The sequence below is a fragment of the Canis lupus genome, chromosome 9, assembly GCF_003254725.2.
Source record: "Canis lupus dingo isolate Sandy chromosome 9, ASM325472v2, whole genome shotgun sequence".
Classification (NCBI taxonomy): domain Eukaryota; kingdom Metazoa; phylum Chordata; class Mammalia; order Carnivora; family Canidae; genus Canis; species Canis lupus.
In genome coordinates this window covers 13,921,312-13,942,525 of record NC_064251.1, presented here as the reverse complement: position 1 = coordinate 13,942,525, position 21,214 = coordinate 13,921,312, and the positions used below count along the sequence as shown (strand labels likewise).

Genomic DNA, 21,214 nt, shown 5'->3' with positions numbered 1-21,214 from the left:
AAAAAGAAACCCTAGGGTATCAATTCTCTATTAGTGTCATCTTTGTATAATTAAACACTGTTGACATTTCCACGTACTTAAATAAACACACTTGTTTACATATACAGAAAATCTATAAAACTAAAATAATTTCCTCCCCTAACAGAGGTAGAAGGTAAACCTTAAGACAATTTGTATTTGAGAGGCAATGCTTTCTATTCTGAACATTAAGCTGGGAAAATAAACAATGTGAGAAAGGGAATGCTCCAGCCAGAAAATTGCAGCTGCTTTTCAAATCCCCATCTCCACCTGTGACACCAAGATTTCCTTTGTCGTGCTGTCGCCCTGTGAATCCTCTGACCTGGAGTACAGTTCTTAAATGGGAGGGTCAATGTTATCTAGTGCAGGGATGTCCCAGGAAGGGGGAAAGTATGTGTCATGTTCAGACCACACCCCATAGAAATGCCTAGGGAACTCTGAATGCCAAATGGATATGTATTTTGGAAGAGAAATGTTTCTCATTCTCTCCCTTCCTCAGATCACTCACTACAGCCGAACAGCAACTTCAATGCATCTTTGTTTTGCAATGGAAACACCACCAAGTGGGGAATACACCAAAAGCCTATTTGTTCATGTATTCATTCAAAAAATACTTGAGTGCCTTCTATATGTGTCAGACTAACTGAAAGGAGCTGGAGGCAGGGAAATGAATTATAATCTGCTCTTATATCCTCAGGAGCTGTCAGAGAAGCATGAGGAGCACATGACTTGGCTCTGGGATGGGGATCAGAGCTTTGCTAGAGTCTCAGAGGACAAAGATTGTGGGAATAGCCAGGGGCACACACATGTTCAGAAGGAAAGTGTACAACAGTACACACCTCTTCCCAGAAACCACATCTGGTATGCTCTGACTGCAGGGCAGGGATGTGGAAGCGCAGCAAGAGACGAAGCTGCCATGAGAGAGGAGGGCAGAGGCAGAGTGTGCAGCACCAAATGGAAGGATAAAAGAAGAGCGTTAAAGGCAATCTGCATTTAGGCCTCTGAGACTTATCCAGAATAGGATGAGTTATAAAGGGAAATACTTCTCAGAGACATGGTGCACAGGTGACAGACGCTCTCCTCCTCCCAGGCCTGCAGTTGTAGTTCACACTTTGAAGGCTTGCTCTGCTCCGTCAGAACATTCACAGGATAGATTTGGCTTTTAGGAGGATTATGTGGCCAGCACTGTGAGACAACTACTGGTTCAAAGTGATAATGAAACACAGAATCAGGGCCCAGGAAAAAGGAAGTAAGGGAATGGACAGTGTGGAGGAAAAGAGAGGCCTAATGGATTGACAAGACAAGTTTCACTTTTCACTACTGCTCAGCCTTAACATTAAATTAATAAATATCAAACATGCACCTCCTGGCATTCTTAGCTTCTACTCTAAGCATCAGACAGATTTTTTTATTTTCAAGTGTGAATATAAAAATGCATTTCACATGCATGGTTTTTATAGCAATACACTTTTAAAAAATGCATTCTAAATCAAGAATACTTTACATTATTTACCCATGCCCCTGTTAGATACAAGGGATTATGTTTCCCTCAACTTCAGCAGATTAAGACGTTAGCACGTATTTGACAGCAATATCTGTTTAAAATGTACAGGAAGGTATCTCCTTCCATTAAAAAATGAGAAATTAACTAAACAGATACCAACTGTGCCCACAGTGCATATTAAAACATAACAATTCAAGGCTCCTGAAACCCAGCCGTGCAGAAAAGGGCCCTGGGCAACACTTGATCGGAACTGGTTCAGAGAAAAGTGCTTCCCAGTTGAGCCTACCTTCCACTTCAGAAAAGGAAAGCGCAGAAAGGTTGGCCTCCACCACTGCCAGGTCATTTTAGTTAAAGTATTTGTACATAGTAACTTTTCCAGTGGGAAAGAAGTTACCTGCAGGACAGTCAAGGATACACTTTGGGACCGCTCTCAATGAAGAAAGCAGAAAAGTGCAGAGTAATCCTATAAATCCATGAACTGTAATGAAGAGTTCCTTGATTCCCTGCAGGATTCTGCAAATCCTTCATTGCAGGCCCTGCAGAGAAATTGTACTTTTCAGCTGTCTCTATTGAATGTGTAATGGAGTGATATTTTAATTCAAATCAAAAAATGAGTTATAAAAACCTTGGTCAAACCAATTGTGACTGGTCATATTAATAAGTTAACTCCTTTAGAGAGAGTACTCATTTACACTTTGTTTTGTTTTGTTTTATAATACTGGCTAATTATAATATAAAAGAAATAAAAAAAAGGCATGGTTTTAACTTAAAAAAAAAAAAAAAACTGGAACCATAGTAAAGACACACAGAAACGAAGCTTAAAGTGAAATGGAATCTGTTCAGTCACTTGAAGTAACTGCAGCTTCCTATCAAAATCTAGCAGCCATCAAGACTGTTCCTGACTCACAAGCATGCCCCACAGAACTCTTATGTTTTCAGTGTTTATGTTCCTCCATCCTTTCGAGTTGTGAGGGTGAAAAGATAAAAAGACAAGGACATGAAAAAGGACAAAGCAAGGACAGATATGTGAAATGTGATATAGCAGAATACAGTACTGGACTGGGGATTTAGGAAAACTGGGCACTATTCCTAACTCTGTCCCTCTGTGGCCAGAGGTAACTTATTACACATCTATAAAAGATAAGAATTTCTAAGATCCTTTCCCAAAATGAAACTACATGATCTTACAACTGCCAACACTATGTACTTATGACTCATCCCCAAAGCTTAATGCCCAGAAAATTTTAAATTAAGACTATTTCTGGGTTTTAAAAAATCTCTAAGGAATCTCAGAGACCTCTCCTCACATAAATAACAGAGAACTCCAAAACAAATGTTTATCATGCAAATAAATTATTTTAGGAAGATTTCCACATTATGATGAACTCGGTGTGATTCACAGGCATGTTTCCTATGTCTTATGTTTCTATGAATTACCTAATAGAAATAAAATACAAACATTCCAGAAAGTGGACTATCCAAGTCTCTTATTCTCATTCCCAAGGCAAACACATGGCAATAACTCAGAAAGTTAAACCACAAAACCAACTATATTTGACATGTTTCTTCTGTCTTGAGGAAAGTAAAACTCAATTTCATTTTAAAGATTTAGATCTTTTCAAGTCTCTTAACATTTTCCCCTAAAGTTTTACCCTAAGTAAACTTGAGTACCTCCCAGCCAGCCAAATTCAAGATTCTCTGTTATCTTATTTCCATTACTAACCTGGCTTATTAAATTTCTGCTTCCCTGTCTCTTATTATCTCATTTTTTTTCTGTAAAAAATGAGATATGCTTACTCAAAAATGCTTTTAAGACTTTCTCCCTTCCCCAAATACATTTTAAAGTACATACCTCCAAGTGATACCAAAGGTTGGTCTAGGAGAAGGATAAGGCCATATGTCCAAGGCAGGTTTTGCATTGTAATTAAAATAAGGGACTTCTCGGATTCCTCCTTTCCTGGCCAACTTTTTTAAGTCATCATTAGGTAAAACAAATATGCTCTTCTTGCTGCTCTTGGTGACAAACTTTCTATACGATGGCAGAGCTGTACCTGAACGAGTCTTCTTGGGTCTTGAAAATTTCATGAGTTTCACTTTATCTCTTGTGGAATACTCTTTGCTCACGGTCATAGATGTCACTAGAGTGCCCCCTGCAGTGGTCAGCGAATCTGTCACTGTTGTGGTGACCACAGTTTTGCTCTGCTCCTTCACAGAGATGATGTCCACACTGCTGCCTGTGGAGGGTGTGGATAGCTTTGTGACTGTTGTAGTGGTGGTTGTGACAGTGGACTTGGCACAATTTTCTGTGGAAGAGACCACAGTCTGCTTATCCCCTTTTGCTACTTTGATTACAGTTTTTGATTCTGTGGCCACCGTGGATGTCATGGTGGTGACTTCTGTGATAACTGTTTTTCTCTTAGACTCTCCGTTGATATTTTCATCTCTGTTGGTGGGCAGACCATTTTCATCAACGAAATCATTACTGAGGTTAGATTCCTCTCCAGAAGTAATAGGTGAGGGAGTAACTTTCTTAACTTCTGAGGTTTCAATTTCCATATCTTCTACCTGATTTGTTGAACTGTTTTCTGGACAAGACAGTGGAGGCATGGTCTCAGACTCTTTGGTTGATGGCAGGGTGTCTAGGCCATCTTGGTAGTCGCATGCAGCATCTGAAGATCTCAGTAAACGTGATTTTGTTTCCAAGTTGTTTTTTTCATTAAAATCTTCCATGATGACATCGCCATTCATGAATGGCTTTACAGCAGATTCTTTAACAGTCAATGACTTAATATCATTTTCAGGAATTATTTTATTTATATTATTAAGCTTTGATTCAAGATCACCACTTGCTACTTTACTCGCAGAGATTTCTTTCAAGGATTCCCCTTTTAAATATGTTTTGGGTTTATTATCTTTTCCATTTATTTGATAAGTACTTGCTTTCTGTCCTTTCTTTTCAGACTCTCTATTTTCATTATTCTTTCTGTCAGTGCTACTTTTTAGATTGATTTGATCAATACATTTATTAACTGATCTCTCCTCTAATTTCTGTTCTTGACTTGGCTTCCTACCATTTGCTTCAGTTACCTTACCCTGTGGTCTCTTATAGTTGCTAGTGGACTTATCTGGAACAAACTCACGTTTCAATGGTTCCAAGCCTTCAATACCTTGTTCTTGAGTTACAAATTGCTCAGAAAGACTTTCATTGCTATTCTGAACAATCATATCTTCTTCACTGCTGTCCTGAATAGACATAGTATCAGAACTATTTTCCAAAGTGCTGTTATATTCAGAGATACATCCTAGTTTTCCTTCAAAGTCTACTGCTTTTGACAGAGATGGGAGATCTCTATCATCAGTACTTTTAGGTACTGATGGAAGTGAAGGGCTCTGGGAAGGAGAAACAATGGTGTCATTATCCTCCTGTATGAGTGTTTTTTTGTTCTTATAGATCAAAGTACCAATTCCATCTGCACTGGCTAGTTTGGAGTCATCAATGAGAAAGTCACTTCCTCTTGTTTTAACCTTATTAAGTTCCTGGCCTTGACTGGTAGGTTGAGAGAGACTCTCATTTATGTCATTTCCAACAGAATTCTGTTTCTGACAGTTTGTCTCTGGGCTCTGAATGGAGATGTCATCTAACATTTGCTCTTTTGGATAAAGTCTGTTTGTTGTATGATCAGGATCATTGATTCTAAGAATTGAGGAATCGCTTTGTGAACATCCTCGAATCACATCTTCAGTTTTACCATTACTTGTGTTAGGGCTTTGTTCTTGTCTAAGCGAGTCACTTTGACACCCTTCTTTTGCTTTTGTTATTACTGATGATTCAGAAAGGCTTTTCAAAGAACTTGTACACGTCTTCCCTATACCCTTAATTCCACCCTCCAACTTCATTTTCTCAAGGCGCTGTTTTTCTTCCAGTGTAAACTGTTTAACTCTCCTTTCAAGAAGTCCATCTAGTTTGGATGATTTAATTTTCTTTTTATAACTAGTCCTTAGATGGAAGCCCTCACTGACATTGACCACATCTACTTGAGAACCTTCCTGACAGTTTATATGCGGCTCTGTTTTCACATCATCATCTATCTCCATTGGTTCTTCCTTAAAGGGTTTCTCATTGTCAGAATCTAAAATTTCTTGTACATCTGTGAAACAAACACATTTATGTAAGTGCTAACTTTTAGTCTCAAATGTGGAATTCACAATATTTTTATTTTAAAAACCACCAATGTTTATTTTCATTTCACTCACGGGGCTTCAGTGTAAATATACATATTTGAAAGCTCCTGATACATGATTAAGATAGGTCAATGGACAGGGCTAAACTTTATAAAAGGTTAAAAAACAGACATTTTGTAAATATTTAAATACTCTGATTCTTAGTATCTGAAGTTGGAATGTTAAATGAAAAATTACTTAGCATGTGACAGTTACCCCATACTCCAGTACCTTCATGGAAAATTTTATGTAAGATATTTCATAGTCATAAAATATCTTAAGGCTTATACATTATCTAGCTTACCTAGTTTTTAAAGAATGACTTTTCACAAAAGACAGTATAAGTTCCTCAGAAGGCTGGACACAGAGTTATTAGCTCATGACCTAGGATTCCACTACTAGGTCTTTACCCAAGAGGGATGAAAACGTATGTCTACATAAGAACCTGTACAAGGATGTCCTTATCAGTATTCATAATAGCCAAAAAGTAGAAACAACCCAAAAGTCCATCAATTGATGAATGGATAAACAAAATGTGGCACGTCCATACAATGGACTATTATTCAGAACTAAAAAGGAATGATAAAATGCTGACATATGCTATAACATGGGTGAATCTTGAAAACATTACACCAAGTCACAAAAGACCATGTATTATGTGATTCCATTCATACAGAATATCCAAAATAGGGCCAATCCATAGAGACAGTAAGTAGACTAGTAGGCTGGGGGGATTTAGGGAGGATTAGAAACTGGGTACTAAGGAGTATGAAGTTTATTTTTGGGGTGGTGAAAATGTTCTAAAATGGACTGTGGTGACAGCTGAACAGCTCTGTGAAGTACTAAAAACCACTGTACATTCTAAATGGGTTAGTTATATAGTAAATGAGCTGTGATTCAATAAAGCTGCTATTAAAGAAACATAAAGGCAGTACCTCTCCTGCTGTGCGAACCAGATCCATTACAATCTTATCACCCCCAGGCTGCCCTCCACACCGGACTCTCCTTACCTTGGTCCTTCTTCTCAGTAATCTTGGAAACGTCCATTTCACTTTGGTCTGCCCCTTTTGCAGCATCTGAATCTTTTACCTCGCCTTTCTCAGAATCAGGCTCTGTTTTTATTTTTTTTGGACTCCGTGGACTTTTTCGTCTATCTGATTCATCCATATTTTCATCCACATTATTTTTGGCTAAAAAGAATTGAGTGTGTGTATATATATATAATTATAGGTATTCTGAACATTAGCAATCTGCTTTAACAAATCTAGTTCAGTGGAAATTATATTTCTAGCAATCTATACTGTTTTCTATTAAAAAAATATAAAACCTGAAGATAGTATATACTTTCCTAACATGCTCAACTGACCTAAAGCATAAGAGGAATGAGCACATTTTAGATGTACTTCAGGATCTTTCATATATGACACTATTTCAGCTGCTCAATGACTCCACAAAGTCTACATCAGTGTTTCTAATATACTTTATATTAAAGAACCATATTAGGAAAATAAATACTTAAGTATTTTTCACCCAGAGTCCATGGATAGACTTCAAGGCTATCTAAGAGCCAGTGAAATTAATTACAAAGGTTTGTTTGTATACTTTTTTTTTTCTGGGTAGGGAATCACTGTATTTATCATAGATTAAAAGAGACTTCAGAGAAATAACCAAATGCAATGTTTGGCCTTGTCTGGACCTGATTTACTACCAACATTAAAAGGGCATCTCTGGCACAACTGGGGTAACTAGAATAGTAACTGAGAATCTCAAGATGGACATGTTAAATATTGTTAGTGCGTTGAATGGTAATGGCATAATTTATGGAATAACCACTCCAATCAGAGATATATGCTGAACTGGTAGATAACATAATTTCTGGAATTTGCTCTAAATACATAGGGGGGGAAAAAAACTCCAGAAAAAAAGTAGATTATTACAACTAATAGGAGAATGACAGAAAGATGGTGCTTTTTTACTTTCGTGTAGTTTCAAATTTTCCGTAAGGTAAAAAAAAAAAAAAAATCAAGCCCATGATACAGAACTATTGTCCAGGTGAATTTTCTTGGGCCTTACAGGCATTTTCTACCTTTTATTATTCTCTTCACTTGATCCCAAATATTCCAAGGACTTAGCAATGTGTACCTACTTATTTAAACAAATGACTCCTTCCAGAAAGATCTAGCTGAGGGAAGGGAAAAGAGTGCAAAAAACTTGGTATCTGTCAAGACAGTAGGATACTGGGGAGAGAAGAAACGAATCATAGAAAACAGTGATAGGATGTGTCTGGACCCCACAAGTAACAAAAGGACAAAAAGTAAACTGATACTCTCCTTATTCAATGCTTCTTTAGTTATTTCAGAACAACTGGGCAATATTTTTTCAATGATTTCAAGTTTCTCAAAAAGAGCTTTATATAATAGTAGTTCCACCTAAAAGTTTTAAGAACCCAGATGCTTAAAATAGACAATTATAAAATACTTGGGATGTCTTCTCCATTAAAGATCTTCTAGACATAAAGACAATTAATATCCTTTGTTAATCTTGCACATCAGTACCTTTATTGACACTTGTAAACTAATAAGCTAAGGCATTCAGTCTGAGTTAGAATGGAGGTTAGAAATAAGTGACGCAGTCAAACAAGCTGAACACTCTAGTCTTCTGATGCTAAGTCAAGGTTCCCTGAAACGCATTTGTTTTCTCCAGCACATCTGTGCCTCTGTCATATGATCAGATTAGGTTAACCATTATTATAGGGACCAATAGTTCTGAGATTATAAACTGGTGGTTACTAATACTAATGCCTTCACTGTAATTCTTATTCTATACTAACACATGCATTGCTACCACTGGAGAGGAAAAGGGCTCAAAAGATGTTGTAAGACCAACTTGGTACCTGACTGGATAAAGGCCCAGAATTTGGACAATAGAAACAGTATGCTAAGGAAAGTGGATATGAGATAAATCTGCAAAAACCTAAATATTTTGCTTATTGATAATCTGGATTTTATTACACAAGACAAAATAAGTCAGATATAATTAAACAAAAGCTCTCTATAATTCTATGTGCTATGTGGGTAGCTGGAGCAACAAAATGGCAATAAAAAATGTTAATCTTTTAGAATTTATTATAGTGGACATTTGGCTTGAATATAATCAGATCACAATAATAAAATTTAATATTGAATAGTTCTAGTTGGCAAATAGAACAATTCACTGAGCATCTATTATGTGCAAGACATTCCTAGTCCCTATAAATTCCAGTGACAGTTATGAAATAATAAGTATTTTTCCATTAAAAAGGTAATCCAAAATGATAACTTTATCACATCAATAATTTCAAATATCTCAACCAGTCCAGGATTCAGCAGAACCATTCACGAAGAAGCCAAATTAGTTAGCTAGGTATGTACACAGTACTCACTATAGCGTAGACTTCATAGGAAAGAACACATCACACCATACGTTAGCAAATTACACTGCACAGTGAGCAGAACTGCTTTTGAAAATAACCAGGTAACAAAAAAGTGATGGCAATGTAGAGTGCAAAAAAGGACAGTGGGAGCGAGGAGACAGATTCCAGAGTTCTATCTGTGTGAACTGTACATAACTTCACATCTTCATGAAATAATCTACTCATGGAATGTGAGTTTCAAAACAGATGGTGTCTTAATAGGGCAGTTCCCCTCTAGAATTCTGTGACTCTAAATATATTAGTTGTTAGCGAGTAGCACAAATGGAGTTAATATCTCCCTCATTTATGTGGAAGTGTTTACAGAAGTCTCTATCACCTCCTTTCTGGTTTTGTAATGTGCTACAACATCAAGATTACCAGATAGGTGGTTCCTTAGGAAGTCAAGTAATACTGAATTTAAGATTTTAGAAAAACAATTAGGTGCTGAGGCCTTTTTTCTTTTTCTTTTTTTTAGGAAGTTCTATTCTATCATCTTTCTTTAATTGAAATCCTAGTTATAAATATCCTGAAAAAAAAAGTAATTTAAAGTATTTGAGCTTCTTATTAATAAATAAGCTACATTGGTAGTTTTGCATGTTCTATTAAAAATTCCAGAAAAATACTTTTATCCAAAAATATGGTCAATGCACTACAAATTTATAAGAAATAGTACAAAATCAGAAATTATGATATAGAAAAAATAACTTCAATTACTTACTTCCTTCTAATGATTTTCTGTAATTCACATTAGTATTGCCTGGCAACTTAGGAACAAACCTATAAACATGAGTTTTACTAATCCAGCTCCAACCACCATATCCTGTTACTCTGTATTCCTCTCCTTTTTGTTTCCAAACCTGGTATAAATGAAAACATTCTGATTAAACAAGAATGAGAATGCTTATAAAGCACATGTGGTTTTATACATTTTTACCAAACAAGAAAAATAGGCAAATAAGTTTACCAGTCAATTTTATTTTCAAGAGGAATCAAAGATTTATGAAAAACTGAACACAGCTGACCCTTGAACATGGGGGTTTGTTGACTCCTCCCCACGTAGTCAAAAATCCATGTGTAACTTTTAATTCCCTCCAAATTTAACTCCCAATAGCCTACTGTTGGCCAAAGTCTTACCAATAACATAAACAGTCGATTAACACAGATTTTGTATGCTATACATATTTATATATTGCATTCTTTACAATAGAGGAGGCTAGCGAGAAGAAAATGTTATTAAGAAAATCATAAGGAAGCAGGTGCTTGGGTGGTACAGTCAGTTAAGCATCTGACTCTTAGTTCCTGTTCAGGTCATGATCTCAGGGTCGTGAGATTGAGCCCCACTGTTGGGCTCCATGCTGAGAGAAGAGTCTGCTTAAGACTCTCTCAGCCCCTCCACCCCCATCCTTCTCTAAAATAAATAAATCTTTAAACAAAAGAAAAAGAAAATCATAAGGAAGGAAAATACAGTACTGTCCTATATTGGAAAAAATCTATGTGTAAGTAGACCCATGCAGTTCAAACCCGTGTTTTTCCAAGGTGAACTATCCCCTTTTCTAATACAAAAAATGTAACACAATTTTACAGTTTTCTAATAATTTCAACAAATTAGTCTAACAGCTCACCTATATTCTAGTAAGATAAACCTATGCTTACAAAATTGCCAGAAAGATTTACTTTGTTCTAACTACATTAAAGAAAAAATTATGTCAAAGTAAAACAAAATTTAAGTATTCAAAGTTGGAGAACACAAGTCTCAGAAATGGTTAACACTATTTTAAAAGACTAATAAGAATTACCTGATGTTTAACTGGAAATGTATATTTTACCCATGTAGCTTGTTGCATTGTTTCTTCCTCTTCTTGTTTTTTCTCTTTTTTCTTGACTTTCTCCTTCTCTTCTCTTTCAATTGATGTCATCCTGTGTAACCTAAAAATATATGAATGGAAAGACAGAACTGCATTTAACTTTGAAAAATAAAGAAGATAATAATACAGTACTGAAAATCAGGAGGACAGAATCAAAGGCTGGTTAGCTATAATCCCACGACCCAGACAACCCCAATCAAAAAATAACTAGATGTACAATTCTATAACAGGAAAAATCAAACAGTAGAAAAAAGCAAAAACATGCCATCCTTCCTCTATGTGTCCTTTTAAGAAATACATTCCCTTATGGCTTATTCCTAAAACTATCTATACACCAACATCCTATTTACACAAAACAGATACTACATTACAATCACAACTACATAGCATGTATTCAATGAATTACTACACTAGAAGATCTTTCCATACCGGAAGATACAGATCTTTTTTAAATAGTTAATGTACCCCACTGCACGGACATACTATAATTTACTTAACCAGTTCCCTATTAAACAGTACATTATTTCCTTCTCGCCAAAAAGACCAAGAAATCCAAAATCTTTTATTTTAACCATATTTCTAATTCTATCTAGCATTGGGGGTTTTAAAGTCATTACAGGGTCCACTAAATGTAGAATTCAGGCTTTCTACATCCATAGAGAAAAGGACCCATGAGGCTCCCACTCCTGGGTGAGGGGAAGGGCTACGAAAGAAGGACCCACACTGATTAGCACCAGTTATTAAACACAGGGCACAGGCTACACTCTTTTTCAGGATGTAAAATGTATCATTGCACCCAGCAGTAAGGAGACAGGCAGGCCTGTGGTGGGGCTCTACATTAAGATGATTAGACTGAAAAATTAAAAATTAAAAATTAAAAAAAAAAAGATGATTAGACTGGATTTTTGTGAATGGGAGTATTTGCCATAAACAAGGACACTGATCAAAACCTATGAAGAGAGGAGTCTAAGAGCTGTAGTGTTAAAAAATTGCTCTATCACACCCTACCCAGATGTAGCCAATCTTGCATGTAAAGCCATGTGGAAAAAAAAAAAAAAAAAAAAAAGAGAGATCTTTTGTCAACTTAGGGGAGGAGGTGGTTCTGGAAAGATGTGAAAAGGGATTTAATTCTTTTTATCTCTATCCTCCCACTAAAAACTCCCTATTTATCTCCACTTTGAAGAAAGCTTTGTGTCCTATGATATAGACCCTAGAATCCAGTCTTGCCCAGGCTGAGAGCTCAATGCCTATTAGCTGCACAACCACTACTATAGAAAACATTCTTCATTCTCTCACAATTGACGGGAGGAGGGGAAAAGGAGCAGATTCTCACCGAGGATGAACTTATTCAAGTATCATCAACTGGCTACTACTCTTGGGACCAAGGGAGTGGGGCATGCTCTGTAGGCACAGCGTGGTGGATAACCTGATACCTTCAACCCACTACACTGAGCCAGGATCAAGTAGTATTTTTCAACAGAGCTTTTGTGGGCTAAGTTTTGAAAGTATCCAAAAGTTCAGGTCTGACACAGCAACTGAGCAATCTTTGCTGACAATGGCCAGGAACGGAGCCCTGTGCAGGGAGGCCACCGGGGCAGAACACAACTGGGCTGAGAGCTCAGTCTGTGCTCTTGGTGTTCACATGGGAAACAAACATTGTCACCACCAAGTACAAGGGCTTCACTTTGCTGAGGATATCAGGCCAGTGAGGTAGTACTATAGTTAATCTATGATGTTAGCTACTCCAGAGAAAGTTCTATTGTTTTCACTGCCACCAAGACAATCTTTATGTTTTGAAAGCAAAAAAGGTGAGTTCTGAAGGAATGCAATTCCATTTGGATAGGCAGAAACCTTGGCTACTGCTGGCAGCCTAGATGCCCCAGGAAGGAAACCCCATGGTGCTGGTATTGTGCAGCTTCCAGCTGCCACTCCATACTGGCAGGCACATTGGGTGGCAGGTATTTCTTCCACACCTCCATGGTTCAACGGAGAATGTGACCAGGAGTAGGCACCAAGCCTCAGCTCCACTCCCAATCTCCATGGTGCCCAGGGTCTTGTACTTGTTTTGCTGTTACAAAGCTATAAGAAAAAATGCTTTGTGTCTTTCTTAGTAAACTTGTAGAGTACCCCCAGTACTCCCAGGGGTGGGGTAGCTAAGTCCAGAAGTTCTTGCACTGACAAGTAAAATGCTGACAAGTAAAGCCATAAAGCTCTTCAGAATTGTACTTCATGCCGCCATCAATTATAAAGCCACCCTTTCCCACACCTTCACTCAAGTTAGTACCAAACTTCTCAATTATTAGCCCAACTGAGAGATAAAAAATTATATCCTAGAGTTTTGATCGACATTTCTTTAATTACAAGAAAAGTAAACATTTTTATGTCCACTGGCCTTTCATATTTATTTTTCTGCAAAATGCCTGTTCAAATCCTTTGTCTTGTTTGTACTGGACTATTAGTCCTTTTCATTTATAAAAGATCTTTGTCAATTAAGGTAACTTCCCATTTGTGTTGCAAATATTTTTCCTCAGTCTGTCATCTGTCTTTTGAGTTTGATTATAATATTATTTTTCTACTCAGAATTTTAAATGCATATATCCACTTTTTTCCTCTATGGCATCTGGGTTTTACATCTGTTTAAAAAGAAAGTATCACAACAAAAACATAAATTAATCCATAGTTTCTTATTGAAGTTTTTTAGTTTTTGTTTTTTAAAAAAATCTTCATTGATCTGAATGTTTTTGCTGAGGCAGGGATCTAGATGGTATTTTCTCCAGACATGTCCTCTTTCTTTCTCTTACATACAAAGCTGTCATTGGTAGATGCTCATATGTGCTTAGGTCTATTTCTGGATTCTTTGTTCTATCCCACTACCTTAAATCTTATTTTCTATTGTAGCTTCAAAAATGTTCTAATATTGTTTCCCTTTTTTCTCATACCTACTTCCCATTTCTTGCAATTAATTTTTCTAGCTGAAATATTAATATCATTTTGATCAAGCCTGTCTGCCCCACAAGGAGGGAAAATTCTATTAATAATGCAAATAAGTATTAATTTTGATAGATTAAATTAATATAATTAACATAATGCACGGTTTTAGAAAATGTAGTATACATATTTAAACTATCTTTATTTCTTCATTTTCTGAGTATCCTTTCTATCTTTAGTAAAGCTTTAATGATTTCTTTACATGATCCTAAATGTTTCCTTGGTAAATTTATTCCTAGTTGTTTGAGAGTTTTTTGTTGTTATTGGGATCTTTTCTTTCACTACAATTTTTAAAAATATGTAAGATGTAACTGGGTTAGGAAAGAGAACTTTGTGGCAATAACCAAATACATCGGAATCTAGTGTGTCCCATTCCCAGTCATCATCCTGACTTTGGGGTTATTGTCCCCTTACTTTTCTTTATAGTTCTATCACTCATGTATATCCCAAACAGTATAAAGTCTGGCTTTTTTTTTTTTTTTTTTTTTAAGATTGTATTTATTTGAGAGAGAGGACAGCAGGGGGAGTGGTAGAGAAAGAAGCAGGCTCCCCACTGAGCAGGGAGCCGATGTGGGACTTAATCCCAAAACGCTGGGATCATGACCTGGGCTGAAGGCAGATGCTTTCCCAGCTGAGCCACCCAAGTGCCCCAAAGTCTGGCTTTTGAAAACTCGGTAGCAAGACTAAAACTAGCTGCATGAACAAAGACCAACACTGTTACTATTAAAAAAAGGTTCCCAGGAAAAAATAAACTTGTCCCTGGGTCTGAAATGTGAGGGTGAGGGTCTGAGTGAGGCCTGGAAGACACTGGGCTCACCATACTCAAGGTTATCTGGCAGGATGTGTGAAAGGTACAGGTACACTGCACAGATATGATCAAAAGTGGACTGCTATGGACTTCCTACTTCTGTGCCTTTTGATGATTCTGTGGTGTGACTCATGAAAATTCTGTTTCCCCCACTGACTCGGGATATGGCCCTCTTAGGCAGGTTACCATTTGTCCACCTGTATTATTGCTTCCATGGCCTTACTGGTGCTGTATTCTCTGTTTGTTTCCCTTTTCTCTGTGGGTTTATGCTTTAAAAAATCCCCTTGCCATAGTTTTCATGGAGTTAAGCAGGGAACAAATAAATGTATTTATACAATTTGTTATTTTAACCCAGAACTCCCACAGTATTTTCTATGTAGTTACTGTTACACAAAATGTATTGTTCAGGGGACACCTGGGTGGCTCAGTTAGTTAAAGCATCTGATTGCGCCTCAGCAGGGAATCTGCTTGTTCCTCTCTTTCTGCCCCTCTCCTCACTCAGGCACGCACAGTGTTCTCTCCCTCATTTATTTATTGACTTATTTAGTCAATAAAATCTTTATTAAGTTTTCAGATGGTTTCTGATGGTTTTTCAATTTTCTTGGGGTTTCTAAATATCTAATCAGATCAACTGCATATAATAATTATGCCTTTATCTGCCAACATGTACATACATACACAAGCACACACACACATATGTATGTAGATTTTATTTCTCTTGACAAACTGCATTAGCTAATACTTTTAAGAAAAGTTAAAAGATAGCAGTGATAGGGGGCATTTTCATTTTCTTCAAACCTAAATGTTAATGGGAATGCATCAAGAAAGCATGACAGTTTGGTTTGGAATACATCTTTTTGGGGGGAGGTGGACAGCAGGGGTGGACAAAAAATGACTATTCTCTATTCCTATTTAAGCTTTTTTTAAACCAAGAATTAATGACCTTATATCTTCTTAGTGTCTAATTAGATGATCAAAGTTTTCTCTTTGACTTCAAATGGCATGATATTAATAATCTAAGAGTGGACAAGTCTTCCATTCCTAGGGGAAGCCAATTATCCATGGTTTATAATTTTTAAAATTTACTCCTGAATATATTTACTAATGTATTATTTTTTTTTACTAATGTTTTAAAAGTACCTGAATGCACATCTATTTGCCATTTAATTATTAACCAATGATAAATATTAATAAAAAGAAATAGGGCCATAATTTTCTAGTTATCTACTGTCCATTTCTATATATCAGGTTTTATTGCAGTGTTCTACTAACAAATAATAATCTGCAAGCTTTCTTTCTTTTTCTATTTTATAGAAGAATTTGAATAGACTTATCTATTACCTGAAATGTGAAGAACTTCCTTATGAAGTCATCTGGTCCTGCCCACCTCTTTATTGACAGGTGCAGTGATACCCTTTAAAATGAACCAAAATCCTTTTCCTGCCTGAGAAAAGTGTGTGGCCTATTCCCTACTGTCCAATAATGGAGATGGGGGTAGGAGACCCTACTCCTCAGCCCTTCTATACAAAACTAGAAGCCCAGTGGGCCCTTCATCTATGGATGGAGGAAGCCTGAATACTATGTTAGTGGACCCTCTGAAGGTTTAAAATCCCTAGTGCCAGTGAGAGTGAATCAAAAATACTGATTGGTAAGGCTCCTTTTCTATTTTTGATGTTGGTGATTTGTGTTTTCCCCTTTATTTTTTCTTTCCTGATAAGCTCATCAGTGGTTTGTAAATTATAATGGGATCTAAGGTTTTCTATTTCATCAAATATTTAATATTCAATTGTTCTTGGTATTTCCTGTCTTCAGAAGGACTTCTTGAGACATATGCCTAGCTAATTAATTTGTAGTTCTTCTTTCCTGTGTAAGCATTGAAGACTACCAATTTCCCCCCTGGGTACTCTATAGGGGCAGACTACAAATTTCAATATATGTAGTTTTCTCATGAACACTCAATTCAAAGTGTTTTCTAGTTTCCATTACATTTTTTTTTTACCATTTGTAATTTATTTAGAGGTGTATTTCTTAGATTTCAAGCATATAAGTTCTTGAATATCTTTAAACTTTTACCACAAATGTTTGTATTCACAAACAATATTTTAACATATTATCCTACATGCTTTTAAATTTTACATAAATAGAATCATACTACATTTATTTTTAAGTAGAGAAATGTTTTTACTCTGTTGTACATATATGAGATTCAATCTTGACACTTGCCCTAGGTTCACAGCTGTGTTAATATTAATAGCCCATTATAGAACCACAACATAACTTTTTCTTTTTCTAAGATTTTATTTATTCATGAGAAATACACACAGAGAGGCAGAGACATAGGTAGAGAGAGAAGCAAGCTCCATGCAGGGAGTCTGATGTGGGATTTGATCCCAGGACTCCAGGATCATGCCTGGGCCTGAGGCAGGCAGGCCTCAACCACTGAGCCACCCAGGCATCCCCACACCATAACTTAAATGTGCCTAATTATGGACACTTAGGAACTGTTACCAAATTTCACCACTACAAAGTATTGTAAGAAACATTCTGGCATGCCTGGGTGGCTCAGTCGGTTAAGCATTTGACTCTTGATCTCACCCTCAGGGTTGTGAGTTGAAGCTCTGCACTGGGCTTCATGATGGGCATGGATCCTTTTCTTTTCTTTTTTTTTTTTAAGATTTTATTTATGAGAGAGAGAGAGAGAAAGAGAGAGAAAGAGAGGCAGAGATACAGGCAGAGGGACAAGCAGGCTCTATGCAGGGATCTATCCTGGATCTCCAGGATCAGGTCCTGGGCTGAAGGCGGCACTAAACCACTGAGCCACCTGGGCTGCTCCCATGGGACCAACTTTTTTAAAAAACTTCTTCATGCTTTCTCATGTACACATGTAAGATTTCTCTAGGGTACTGAGTGAGGAATACAATTGCATTTTCAACTTTGTTTTTACCAAATGATTCTTTAACATGGTTGCAGCAACCATTTCGCTAGTTACTCTTGTATCAGCAGTGTTCCAGAATTCTCTATTAATATCACCTATTTACCAATATATTTAAAATTTTTAACAATACCATGGGCATGAAATAATATTCTCTAGTTTTAATGTGCATTTACCTCACCTTACCAGGGAAATTTTCATGGTTTTGGCTATTTGTGTCTCCTTTGAATTATGTTTGTATCTTTGGTCTTATTACTAAATGGTTGCATTTTTTTTTCTTATTGAGCTGTAGAAGTTCTTGAATATATTGTGAATACTAACCCTTTTTTGATTATAGAATGATAAAAAAATTAAAAATACCTTTACCAGTCTATGACTTAGTTTTTTAGGATGACACATTACTATGAAACTCAAACAACAGAAAACAATCCACCATTCACTGATCTATACTTATGTGATAAAACTAGAGTCAAAGAAAGGGTAGATTAAAACACAAACTTAAAAATTATGGTTATCTCTCAGAGGAGGCAAGGTAATGTGAACGGAAAGCAGATGCAATAGGGATAATGTTCTTATTTTTAAACTGGTTGATGAATTCACAGGTGTTATTTTATTATGACTCATTATTGCTTATACATTACCTTTTTTTTTTTTTACATTACCATCTTATATATGTATCATGATATTTAACACAAATAAGGAAAGTCACCTGTAGTCACAGCACTCAGACACATATATGCACAGTCGACCTTATCTGATAGATAACAGCTTATTAACGGAAGAAATAATGTCACACTTTTGTACGATTCAGAACATAATAAATCAGGAAGGAAAGAAAATCAAGAATAAGAGAAAGGATGCCTGTGTGACTCAGTGGGTGAGTGTCTTGCCTTTGGCTCAGGTCATGACCCTGGGGTCCTGGGATCTCGGTTTCTCTCATAAACAAATAAATAAAATTTTTTTAAAAAGTAAAAGAAAAGGAACAAAGTATGGGAGGGAGTGGAGGGCAAAGGAAAGAATATGGATGACACAGAAAGGCAAGGGGAAAGGGGAAATAGAAGAAGAGAATGAAGTGGAGGAAACAGGAAGGGTAGAAAGGAAGGAATTTTATTCATTCCAAAATCATAATCTCTTATATTTTCTTCTTGGAAGTTTTTCTTTTCGCATTTAGGATTTACTCTACCTGGAACTGACTACTGTGTGTGATATAAAGAATGGGATCCAATATTCCACTGTACAGATAACTCAAATAGCCTCATCACACCTTCTACTTAAGAGTTCGTCTTATTTGTTTATTTATTTATTTACTTACTTATTTATTAGTTCGTCCTTTTTAAAATGATTCTCTATCATCTATTACATCAGTATAGACAGGCTGGTCTCTTTCTGGATGGTTTATTCTGTACCACTGGTCTATTTATCTTTGCATCTATACCACAGTATTATTATAACTACCAAATAAAATTTGTTACCTGGTAGGACAAGTCTTTCGACCCATCCTTTAAATGTAAACCCTATTATTTCCCTTTTCCATAAAAAACTTTTAATTTTTAATTACCCATGCTATTGAAATTAACTTACATAACAACATGAAGGAAATTCACACTGTTTTGGGGGGTTTTTTTTAAGGTTTTTTTTTTTTTTTAAGATTTTATTTATTTATTCGTGAGAGACAGAGAGAGAGAAAGAAAGAGAGGCAAAAACATAGGCAGAGGGAGAAGTAGGTTCTATGCAGGGAGCCCAATACAGGACTCGATCTTGGGACTCCATGTTCACGCCCTGAACCGAAGGCAGATGCTCCACCACTGAGCCAACAGTCGTCTCCCCCAACCCCCGCCCTTTTTAACACTGTTAAGACACATCCTTAAAAAAAAAAAAAAAAAAAAAAATTGTTAAGACACTGAGTATTCCTATACATGAACATGAGCTAAATTTTTTTAAGATTTTATTTATTCATGAGAGACACAGAGAGGTAGAGACATAGGCAGAGAGAGAAGTAGGCTCCACACAGGGAACCTGATGTGGGACTCAATCCCAGGACCCCAGGATCACGCCCTGAGCCAAAGGCAGACGCTCAACTGCTGAGCCACCCAGGCATCCCCATGAGCTGAATTTCTGTTTAGGTATTCCTTTATACCTCATGTTGCTTTTCAACAGAATTCATAATTTTCTCCAAAAAATTCTTATTTACTATTTTTTAAATGTTTTGCAACTGTTCAACCATCTTATGAATAAAATAACTGGTTGAATTTGTAAATAGTTCCTTAGGATCAAGTCTTAGAAACTGGTCACCTGGAAGTTTTTGATCCGTACTGAGAGATGTTAGAATCCTATTATTAATCTCTAATTTTTCTGAGTCATAGTCTCTAATTTTTTAAAAATTCAGAGCATTCTACTTTATCTCATCTCACAATATTAAAAAGAGTTCTTTCATATATATTACCAGGTGTGTCATACTAATACAAATGCAATTCATGATATAATTTAATAACTTTAAGGAACATAGTTAGAAGGCCAGTTATAATGATAAGCCAGGAAGAAAAAAAAAAAAAAAAAACCTCAATTAAAAAAAAAAAAAAGATGAATTCCATATTCCATTTTACATTGGAATGTTTAAAATTGAGAAACGAATTTATATAATTTGAGTATTGGAGTTTATTGGCTGACACTTAGCTAAGCTTCAGTTCTCAATGTATTTATCTATGTCATCAGAGACATGGCTGCTTGGTCCACCAACATTAACTTTAGGATGATAACTAAACAGAAGAATGTTGGGACAGAATAGTTTTGCGTATGTCTGGAGGTAAATTCAAGAAGGAACAACAGAAACTCAAGACTACTACTTCACAATTGCCTCTGACTCTCTCCTTGGTCTACCTTGACAAAAGAGATCAGTAAGAAGTAGAATAAAGATATGCCAGCCATTCAGCTATCCTCTCCTAGTGTGCAGTCTGTAGCACTGGAACTTAACCCTTTTTTTACCCTAGGAAGAATTAAGTCCATTCCACTTGTGGAAGCCTCTATTGGTAGAAACAATAACATTCAAAATAGGAGGGAGAAAAGGGGAAGACAAAGTATCTGTAAGACTGATGTAAGGAAAACACAAAAAGAGACGTCTGCGTGGCTCAGTGGTTGAGCGTCTGCCTTCAGCTCAGGGCGTGATCCTGGTCCCAGGATCGAGTCCCAACATCAGGTTCCCTGCATAGAGCCTGCTTCTCCCTCTACCTATGTCTCTGCCTCTCTCTGTGTGTCTCTCATGAATAAATAAATAAAATAAAATCTTAAGGGGGGGGGGACACAAATAAAAACCCTGAGAGCAATCTTTAGCAGATGAAAATTTAGCAGATGTAAACTACTTTTCTTAAAAAAAACTTTTCATGGGGAACCTGGGTGGCTCAGTGGTTGAGTGTCTGCCTTTGAGTCCTGA

At 36.5% G+C, this 21,214-nt stretch overlaps 1 protein-coding gene across 16 annotated transcripts in view; it reads right to left on the bottom strand.

Annotated features, from left to right (window-relative positions):
- The window catches only part of BPTF (bromodomain PHD finger transcription factor), a 153,344-nt gene that overhangs the window by 49,634 nt on the left and 82,496 nt on the right, over window positions 1–21,214 (bottom strand). For all 16 annotated transcript variants that reach the window (XM_049114587.1, XM_035720657.2, XM_035720660.2 and 13 more), the window contains 4 exons: window positions 10,991–11,120; window positions 9,913–10,051; window positions 6,754–6,933; window positions 3,375–5,670 (listed from right to left, as the gene is read on the bottom strand). In XM_049114587.1, the coding sequence (XP_048970544.1) occupies window positions 3,375–5,670; window positions 6,754–6,933; window positions 9,913–10,051; window positions 10,991–11,120 (2,745 nt within the window). The remainder of the gene's footprint in view (window positions 1–3,374; window positions 5,671–6,753; window positions 6,934–9,912; window positions 10,052–10,990; window positions 11,121–21,214) is intronic.